This window comes from Poecilia formosa, unplaced genomic scaffold, assembly GCF_000485575.1.
Source record: "Poecilia formosa unplaced genomic scaffold, Poecilia_formosa-5.1.2 Scaffold930, whole genome shotgun sequence".
Lineage (NCBI taxonomy): Eukaryota > Metazoa > Chordata > Actinopteri > Cyprinodontiformes > Poeciliidae > Poecilia > Poecilia formosa.
This window is the reverse complement of record NW_006800869.1, coordinates 23,190-34,046: the sequence shown is the minus strand read 5'-3', so window position 1 is coordinate 34,046 and position 10,857 is coordinate 23,190. Positions and strand designations below refer to the sequence as shown.

General features: G+C 38.3%; 1 protein-coding gene across 5 annotated transcripts in view; it reads left to right on the top strand.

Annotated features, from left to right (window-relative positions):
- Positions 1–2,012: 2,012 nt before the first annotated feature.
- Positions 2,013–10,857, top strand: part of LOC103132128 (interaptin-like) — a 15,509-nt gene continuing 6,664 nt past the window's right edge. For 2 of the 5 annotated variants that reach the window (XM_016667164.1, XM_016667162.1), the window contains exons 1-6: positions 2,013–2,116; positions 9,143–9,178; positions 9,508–9,554; positions 9,701–9,715; positions 9,802–9,846; positions 9,951–9,992. In XM_016667164.1, coding sequence (XP_016522650.1) covers positions 9,702–9,715; positions 9,802–9,846; positions 9,951–9,992 — 101 coding nt within the window. In that variant the 5' untranslated portion in view covers positions 2,013–2,116; positions 9,143–9,178; positions 9,508–9,554; position 9,701. Of the gene's footprint in view, positions 2,117–9,142; positions 9,179–9,507; positions 9,716–9,801; positions 9,847–9,950; positions 9,993–10,439; positions 10,476–10,857 lie in introns of all 5 variants that reach the window. The other 3 variants (XM_016667163.1, XM_016667161.1, XM_007543874.2) reach the window with 3 other exon arrangements.

Here is a 10,857-nt window from a genome sequence, read left to right as displayed (position 1 = left end):
TGACATTTCTGCTCAAGCTATTTACTGATCTGTCAGGTTTCCGATATGCGTCACCCCCCAATGACAGACTCGTTCCTACACCCTTGTATACAACAAATGGAAATACAGCAAACGGAAAAGGGAGAAGCAAAAAAATCAAAGCAAAGTATATATTTATGCTTTTATTTCTTATCAAAATATATATTCTTTTATTTTTATATTGATTCTTTTATTTATTATTATGTTGGACATATATTTATTTTATTGATATATTTATTCTTTTATTTAATATTATGTCAGTTTTGGTCCTCCATAGAATCCTTGGCCCACTGCATCAGTGAAGACTGTCATATGGGAGCAGGCATAGCAGTGATGTTCAAGAAGAAGTTTGGACGAGTCTCGGAGTTAAAGGAGCAGAGTGAGACAGACTAGTGTTATTAAAAGTCTTTGGGAAAATATGTTTCATGTTTATGCAATTCGTTCAAATGTCTGATTTCAACAGTAGGTACTAAATCATATCCTGTTTTTTATTTTTTAATTATGTATGTCCTAATAGAGAAGCTGCCAGGGCAGTGTGCTATCCTGCCACATGATCAACGTTTCATCTACTATCTTTCAAATAAACCACGGTCAATTATACCACATAGGACCAAAAGATACCATTTTATAATAAACTACAATAAGCTGGATTTTCTGTTTGCCTCAAAAATGTACTTTTGTTATCAACCTATAAAACATTGCTCATCATTTCTCTTCAGTCCAGTCCGTTGGGGAAATTGTAACATTTCTTAATGCAATTCAGTTGATTTATAAAACACTAATTTATAATAGGTAATCTGAAGAATATTTACCAAAAAGTCATTTCCATTTTACTTACCAGTGCAGCAATTTAAATGTATTATTTAAGTCAGTAAAAAAAAAAAGTTAAGTTATACGAGTTAAAAATGCATATTGCATCGTGTCATTGACTTGTTATTGACTTGACTTGTTTATACGCTTCCCCCCTCTTCAAATTACTTTTGCCCTGTAATGTCTGATTGAATCCATATTTTCAGGGGAACCCTGTGGAACTAACATGTACATTTGATGCCTTCTTTCTTTGTTTCTTTATTACTGGACACAACTGAAGTTCCATAAAATCTATACTAAAGGTAACATTAAGACAAAATCAGAATGCCTCATGCTGAACCGATCCTCTTCATTGTGCAAACTGCTCTGTTTGTTGAATTCTTCTTGGTTCGACTGTAAATTTCAACAAGTGGTCTGCACAGGACACTGTTAGGGCTGCAGTAAAAAGGTCCTAGATATAAATTTGCATATTCTCAGTGTCACAGGGCCCCTAACCAATCACCGGGTCCCTAAGGAATCACTGGGCCCCTTGGAAAGAAACTGAAACTGTTGAGCTGGGAGTGGGGGTGGGTGTATTTAACATTAAATACCCTCCCATCCCTCATCCAGCCCGGTTTGGGAGGCAGCATCCCCCAAGTCCCCCCATAGCTCCGCGCCTGCCTGAAGTATTCAGTTTGTCTAAAAAAAATAGAGGGATAGATTTAAGAAAGCAATATTTTTATGTGTTTCTCATTAAATACAAACTGCTCCAAGTGTTTTGTCAAGTGATTTTCCAGAATAGAGCAGGCTGACATTTTAGCTCTTTAAAATGAAGAGAGTGACATCTTGTGGTCTTTTGAAAAATGAGAATTGGTGAATGCACACACTTTCTTTTCATCTTTTCAGATAAAAGCTAAACATACTGCATTAACAAAGAGATTCATCATATGTTTCATTGTAGAAGAAATGTTTTATTCGGCTGTTTGATTTCCTGAATCATTTCCAAAACGGATAATTTCTTCTATATAATAAAATTAGGAAGATATTTCTTTCCACCACTTTAAAACCAGATCTGTTGCATTGTTTTGTATGAAACAGTAAGTACATCTTCTTGGAGCGGTGCCAAAGCCTGCCACTGTGATTAATGAGTCACACATTCCTGAAACAAGTCAAGTAAGTCCTGGTGTTAAGTAAAAAGTAAGAGAGTAAAACTTCATCAGAGTGTGCTGCTGTTTTCTACTTCTCAACTCCATCGACAGACTGATGTAGCTAGACAGTTTAGAAGAGAGCGGACATAATTGGGGAACTGGTAAGATCTTTCGCCAGCTTTTATTTAAAAAAAAAAAACGGTTATAATTTTAGAATAAGATTTTTGTGACATTGTGACTCAATTAAAAATAGTGACTTTAAAAACGAATATGTAATCAGTCTATAAATCAGTTCTGCCTCTGTGAGTGTAGGAATTACTGGATCATGACACCCAAATGATGAGTTACACTTTAAAATTTTAATTGTAGATTAACAGAAGAAATGTCTTTGATGAAACATGCTTCTGATGCTCACTTATTAGTTTCATTAACGTTTACAAAGATGTGAGATAAAACTACATCTTAGAATAAGATACAATTATTCAGTGGTACATGACAGATCTACAAGGTTGGTCTATGTCTGCTAAACAACAGCTACCTCTGTTGTTCAGGTGACCTGGTTAAACCTGTTCAGATCATTTAAAGTGCAGGTCCCCAAACCTGGTCCTCAGGCTCCAATGTCCTGCATGTTTTAGATGTTTTACTGTTGCTGCACACCTGGCTTAAATGAGTGGGAGATTAAGAGGGTTCTGCAGCAATGTATGCTAAGGAGGTCATGGAATCATTTAAATCAGCTGTGTTGGAGCAGAGACACATCTAAAACATGCATGATTGTGTAGTCTGAGGGACCAGGTTAGAAACCTCTGATAAAGAGGACTGGAGTCTATCCTGCACTATAGGAGGATATGACATCATTATTGTGCCTTTCAGCTACAACAACGTTGTGGGAGAACCAGCAAACTAATACTGAAACATGAAAATATGCTATGCTATCTTCGTATGCTATCTGATTATTATGTATTGGGACTTTGATTCCTTTTCTTTGAATGGGTGTCACAAAATACTTGACAGGTAAAGAATACTGAGTCATAACAAGGAGCTGTCATGATGTGTGTTTGATGGTGGACCCAAATGCAGAAAGGCAGACGCAGCTTGTAGGTTAAAAATGGTTTAATGGAAAAAGTATGAAAAACTACCAAAAAACAAAACAAAACACAGGGAGCCACGGGAGAACAAAATCCTAAATCCAAGAGAAATGCCAACAGGGAATAAACAGGGAAAATAAGTTTAACCAGCAAGGAGTTTGGGCAAGTAAAGGGTTTAAACACTGTGAGGATGAATACTGGGGGGAAAAAAGACCTGTGCTGAAGAGCTAATGGTTTGCAGGGGTGAGGGGATAGAACAAAAGGCAGCCTGAGGAGAGGAAGAGAAAATGGCACAGGGGCGAGAGAGAGAGTACCCACTAGAGCAGGGGTGTCAAAGTCAAATGGACGGAGGGCCAAATAAAAAATTTAGCTACAAGCCAAGGGCCGGACTGATCGAATGTTCATTGAAATTTTTTTTTAAATGACGCATATAGTCTAGTGAACCTACTGAAAACCTAACAAATATATTCCAATATGATCAGATAAATAAAGCAATATTTTCTTATGGCTCTGTCAGTAATCTTTAATTTTCAACAGACACAACTGAAATATTTTTAAAATATAATTGGATTGAAATACAATAAAATAAAGTGCAAAAATCTATTAATCCACATATGTCAGAGTCGAGGCATTTAGATGCGACACATCTAAATTTGCAGTACCGTAATTCCGCCACACGTAGCGCTAAGTGGAAAAATTCCAACGGTTTCTGAAAGGGGAGGCGTTGCACTTTCCAGCAAGTATCGGGTTAATACGGTAACTTCGCAGCTGCAGCTGCAGAGAGTGTAATTAATCCGGGGGGCACTCGTTTAATAGACGGTATATTTCGGCAATAACTTGGTGGATATTGAAAGTTCCGGTTGTTATGGATACATGGGTAAGTACATCATCTCACAGAACATTTAAAGAACTACTTACAGTTCAAATAAGGAAGTTTTTTTTTTTCAGACGGGGTGCCGGCTTGCTGCGGTCTGCGGGCCGGTTCTAATAATAAATCAAGATCATCCCAGGGGCCGTAAAAAACCTTCTCGCGGGCCGGATGTGGCCCGCGGGCCTTGACTCTGACATATGTGCACTAGAGGTAGGATATCTGAAGCCAGGTTTCGAGGCATGTATCAAGTGTGGAGAATTTATCCGTTCTCCTTGCTAAGTTCTTGATGTATGATGTTGAAAAGAGTCAGTGAGCTGAATTCATGAATTCCATTTATTAATACCAAATTTAGCTAGTCCATAGTTCATGCTATCCTTAAGGGCTAGCACAACAAAATGGCAACAAGCAACTTGTCGCGGCCTTCTCAATTCCAAAAAACAATATTCCAACCAAGTCCGTCGGTGTTAACAGGTGGTTTTTGATTTGAACGCACTTCTGATTTAATTTGTTTGAAAAAATATATTCATTTCTTGTAAAAAAAAAAAATTACAAGTAGTAATTTTTTTGCAGGGAGGCCCAGACAATGCAGGCCTCCCTACAATGGCTGGGCATGCTCCTGATATGGTGACAGATGGTCTCCTGAGGGATCTCCTCCCAGATCTGGACTATAGTTTCTTCCAACTCTTGGACAGTCTGTGGTGGAACGTGATGTTGGTGGATAGAGCGGGACCTGATGTCCCAGATGTCCTCAATTGGTTTCAGGTCTGGGGAACAGGCAGGCCAGTCCATAGCTTCAATGCCTTTATCTTACTGACACACTCCAGCTACATGAGGTCCAGCATCATCCGGCATTAGGAAGAATCCAGGGCCAACTGCACCAGCATATGGTCTCACAAGGGGTCTGAGGATTTCGTCTCTGTACTTAATGGCAGTCATGTAACCTCTGGCGAGCACATGGAGGGCTGTGCAGCCCTCCAAAGAAATGTCACCCCACACTATTATGACCGACTGCCAAACCAGTCATGCTGAAGGATGTTGCTGGCAGCAGATCGCTCTCCATGGTGTCTCCAGATTCTGTCACGTCTGGCCCATGCTGAGTGTGAATCTGCTTTCATCTGTGAAGAGCACAGGGCGCCAGTGGCAAATTTGCCAGTCCTGGTGTTCTCTGGCAAATGCCAAGTGTCCTGCACGGTGATGGTCTGTGAGCACAACCCCATCTATGGATGTTGGGCCCTTGTACCATCCTCATGGAGTTGGTTTATAACCGTTTGTGCAGACACATGCACATTTGTGGCCTGTTGGAGGTCATTTTGGAGGACTCTGGCAGTGCTCCTCCTGGTCCTCCTTGCACAAAGGCGGATGTAGCGGTCCTGCTGCTGGGTTGTTGCCCTCCTATGGCCTCCTTCACATCTCCTGGTGTACTGGCCTGTCTCCTGGTGGTGCCTCCAGCCTCTGGGCGCTACGCTGCCAGATGCAGCAAATCTCCTAGCCACACATTGATGTCCCATCCTGGATGAGCTGCACTACCTCAGCCACTTGTCTGGGTTGTGGAGTCCGTCTCATGCTACCACGAGTGTGAAAGCACCACCAACATTCAAAAGTGACCAAAACATCAGCCAGAAAGCATAGGTACTGAGAAGTGGTCTGTGTTCCCCACCTGCAGAACCACTCCTTTACTGAGTGTGTCTTGCTAATTGCCAATAATTTCCCCCTGTTTGGTCCATTTGCACAACAGCATGTGAAATTGATTGTCAATCAGTGCTGCTTCCTAAGTGGATAGTTTGATTTCACAGAAGTTTGATTTAATTGGAGTTATATTGTGTTGTCTAAGTGTTCCCTTTATTTTTATTTTTTTGAGCAGTGTGAACTCATTTTCTCTTACTATTATTATTATTACCATCAGATTTTAAACTCATATCTTACAAAATAAGATATGAGTAAAAATGTTTTCATGAAAATGTATTTATTGGAATAAACAAGCAGATAACCAAGCAACATGCTAGGGCAATCATGGGAAAATATTCCAGTGTAAGTATGTAAAAAATGAGGCAGTGAAGAAGATGACAGTGAAGGTCCTCCTGACTTCAGGAGGAGCAAGAGCCACATAGCTCTGTTAGCGGAGCTATGCTGCTCTGAAAACTCTGGAGCACATTTCAAAGAAGTCTAATTTTTGATGAATGGAGAGGACAGATTAAGCTATGAGGACTACTTTCTCTATTAGACAGATAGTGAACAAAAAGCTTCAATGTCGATTGTGTTCTGAGCTTTTATGTAAACCTGAAAAATAAGCATAAAAAAGATATACATTAACATTTTGCACATCTCAAGTACATATTTGGTCTTAAAATAAACATAAGTCATAGGAAAAGGTTTGAAGCTTGTAGAATAAACATGTTGCAGATTTAAGCCATTTTCGTAATACACTGACACATGGAAGACTATTACAAATTTCACAAGTGGTGCTATGAAGGCTTTTAACATGGTTAAAGCTAACACAAAAGTACAAATAGACAAACTTAATTACTTTACAATACATCAAACAATATTCAAGTACAATAACACACACTTACGGACAAAGATACGTCGAGACTGGAAGAAAGGTTGAAACACTGTCCCTCTGCCACATTGCACTCTGGACAGACTGAATTTTAATGAAAGCAAAACCTATTTTAAATCCTGTCACAAAGGGGTAGAAAAACAACAGAAAATAAATACAAACATTTCTAAGAAATCTTCTGAGTAAAGGTGTTCAATTTGTGAGGAAGAGGAGACAAGGTAAGATGAACTCTCCAGTTAGTGCATGGTAACTTTAACTGTTTATGTTATGTAAAGAAACTTTTGACAATTAGATCATATAAAATGCTCTGAGAAAGTATTTGCCCACTTAGACATTTTAATTTTTTTTTCTTTTTTCACACAAATGTTTAAATCCTCAAATTAATGTTATTTTTTTAATTAAAAAAATGTATTCAAATTTCAATAAATATTTTATTAAGGGAAAAAGCTATTCATTCCAACCTGGTCTTATGTCAGAAAGTAATCCACTCACAACCCGCACATCTTCCCCCGCCGCTCCCCTGTCAATGCCTGAGAGACCTGTGATGTAATGTGTGATGTGGCAGGGCTTGCTATCCAAAATAGCCTGTGAGAATGTATCCTGGAGTGAGATGCTGAGAATCGGGACAGAGAGAGCATAACCCAGACACAGCGATGTGATTGTGTTATTCAACTGAATAAGTTTCTACAAATGTCCATCACACTTTGTATTAACTGATCACAGAATCAGGTTATCTTGAGAAATTTTAAAGACAAACCGTTTCATAAATAAATACAAACTATCTATCTATGATAGTTTGCAGTGTTGTGTTCAAGACCACCTAACCCGAGACCAAGACAAGACCAAGACCAGAGTGTATCGAGATCGAGACAAGACCAAGACTTTTAGGGTCCGAGACCGAGTCAAGACCAAGACCAGCGGCCTGCGCTACATGACACAATAAAATGTAAAATATGATAAAAATTACTTCTCAAAATATTCTGAAAGATCCATATTCCCATAAAAACACCTAGATATTAAATATTTAACACATTTTACCAATATTAAACATTCAATTTCTGTGCTACAATGTGTGATGGTCTCGTGCCAACCCTAAAAACATAACACCCTGGACATTTGCCCATATTGCTCATGTAAGAAACCGCCACTGTCTGCACCATTAAACATAGCAATTGAGGCAATGCCCTGACGGTAAATAACGCTCAACTATGAACACTGACCAAGGAGCAACAAGCAAGAATTAACCAAACAGAAGGCGCTCATCGTGACTGTTTTCACTCTCTATCCCAGTACATGAAGCCAGGTAGTCTGACACCATGGCAGACATTACAGCTGCCACTTTGAACAAAAACAATCAAAGAGCAATGTGCATGCTCTGCGTGCTCTTTCGATCTTGTGTTTTAGTTATTTGTTAATTTAAATATCAACGTACATAATTAAATTAAATAATGATGCAGTGTACACAGAGCATTACAAGAACAAAGAACGGGTGTTCTGTCAGATCAGCATACGTTGTCAGATAGTTGTGCGCTTAGGTCCGATGTGCATACGCTGTCATTACCATATGATTTTATGGTAATGACATAAAATCATAGAATCATGACGTAGATCATTATTAACAGTTGTATGGCATCCAGCTGCAGCCAGACCTGCTTTAAATACACTTTGAAACAACGACAACGCATGTATATCCATCTAGTTATCATATTATGTCATATTATAAACAATTTAATGACTTATTTTCGTCATAACTTGTTGCATATGCTGAACTGACAACTCCTCTGACGGTCAGACTTCTTAATGCGCAGGCATGGTACTCACTGCATGTTTGCTATCCTGACAGTGTACTGCTATCTGATAGAACAACGGCTCTCAGTGAGTGACACTCCAGTCCTATCTAATAAGTAAAGAGCCGTGGAGAAGAATCGACTGTTTCTGAATGTCACCTCACTATATTGCAGACTTTTGGACATAGCGTTGTCCCATATGTGAGACAAGTCAGTCAACACCTCCGCACAATAATTCAGACAGTGAGTGACTTTTTTTCATCATAAATTCTCATGTGTCTCTGTACAGCTAGCTTTGCTAACATCACGTTAGCGGAGCTTACCTTCTTTGAACTTCTTTTATAAGTGACGAAAAAAGTTAGACGTTGTCTCCACCGTCTGTGAAAGCGAAGCGCTGCTGAGTTAGCTGTGGCCATCGGATTTCTTACTATTTATGCAGCGCTATTATATTACTGACATTAGACAAACATTTTCTGCCACTGAGAGGAAACCACTGCGCGTGTCCTGGAGCGCTGCGCGTGAGTGAAAGGTGGGGAGGGGGGAGTAACAGAAACACGTAGTTGCTTGGATTTTAATCGGTGCGTTTTGCATCCACTGAAAACAAAGATGTTAACAAATAAACTGGACAGTATGCTGCACGTTTTGTGATATTTTCACAGTTGCAGTCTTGACTGGTCTTGAAATAAATTGCCGAGTCATCAGCGCCCGACCGAGACAAGACCGAGACCATCAGAAAATGGTCTTAAGACCGGACTCGAGACCAAGACCGATCTCGAGTACCACAACACTGATAGTTTGTATGCTTAAAAAAATGCAAAGTCATTTTGATGATTTTACTGTAGACTCAGTGTTTAGAAGGATTTTAATCTGTTCCCTTTTTATAACAGCCAGAGAGAATCTCAGAATCTACTTCAACAGGCGAGGTCAGTATTTTACTGGATGAGTTCCTTAAGGTGGGATCTGTTTCTGCTGATTGCAATTACGACAGCTTTGATTGGAAGTGACAGACATTTATTAGATTTAAGACTTTCATTTTGAATATTGGACAAAATCCGTGTTTTGAAGGGTTTTAATTTGTTCTGTTTTTAAACAGCCTATTTGAAACCCAGAGTGAACTCCATCAGTCGAGATCAGTCATTCATTGGATCTATCAATGTTGATTGCAATCAAATCAATGTTGTTAGTAATTTTTAATCTTGAGACTTGAAGCTTTCTAAATGTTGCTGAAATACTGCTATTTTTCTTTCTCTAGAAATACTTTAAAACAAAAAAAAAAGAACTGACATTGGAGAATCAAAGGTATTGCTCACATAAAAGCTCAACTGTCATATAATGAAATGCAATCATATTGACTTGGAGAATCTGAAAAACATTTGGAGATTTTACAATATAATGTGTGATGTGAATTGCTGCTAATCTGTTTTGCTTGACTGTTTGAAACCCAGGATGAGTTCCTTAAGGTGAGATCACTGATTCACTTAGTGTCATGTCAGTCTTATGCACTCCCCTTCAAATGAAGTGTTGACACATTTTTTTTGTTCTCCAGATTTGCTGAAGAAGAGATAGAAGAACTGAACTCAGATAAAGGAAGGTACTGTTCACACACAAGAAGCTGATGGGCCACATTAAAGTTTAGTTTTAAACTAAATACTAAATAAATACTAAAATGTTTACGTTTATGTTTTTCTTCTCCAGCATGGCTTGGTTCCAGAGTTTTAAAGAACAGAAATCAGGAAGGTACTGTTCACACACAACAAGCTGATGGGCCACATTAAGGTTTAGTCTTCAAGCTGTGTAACATTTTGCTGATGATGTCAGAAAATTAAAAAAAAACATACTGCCAGATTTGTGGTTTTATTGCAATTGAAAAACATTCTTTAAATTTGAGACTTTCATTTTGTAGCTTTTACTGTTTGGCTTAAATTATGTTTTTTTTTCTTTCTGTAGAAATATTCTAAAACAAGAACGAGAATGGAAATCAGTTAGTCAGCAGTATTGTTCACATACAAGCTAAAAAAACTTTAAAAACTATAATGTTCATTCTTTGATGTCAAAAAACATATTGCTGGTCAGGTGGACATAGAAACTATATCAGATATTTAGTCATTTTACAACAGAGTCTGTTGTAAAATTACTTGTTTTTTAGGGTTTTAATCTGTTTTAATCTGTTTTGTTTCTGAACAGCCTGTTTGAAACCCGTGATGAACGCCGTAAGACGAGGTCAGTGATTCACTGAGTCAGTTGTTGCTGATTGCAATCAGTTCACTGTTGCTTGGAATTCATAGACATTTTTCAAACTTGAGACTTTAAACTTAAAGCTTTCAATGTTTTTCTAAAATTATGTTTTTTTTTCCTTTTCTAGCCAGTACTATACAACAAATTGAAACACACTGTATATCAGCCAATTAAAGTATTGTTCACATACAATCTAAAAACCTACTTTAAAAAACTGTAATGTTCATTATTTAATGTATCATATTGCTGGTCGTGTGGACATCAAACTATGTCAGATATTCAGTCATTTTACAACAGAATCTGTGTTTTGAAGGGTTTTAATGTGTTTTGTTTCTGAACAGCCTGTTTGAATCCCGTGATGAACTAC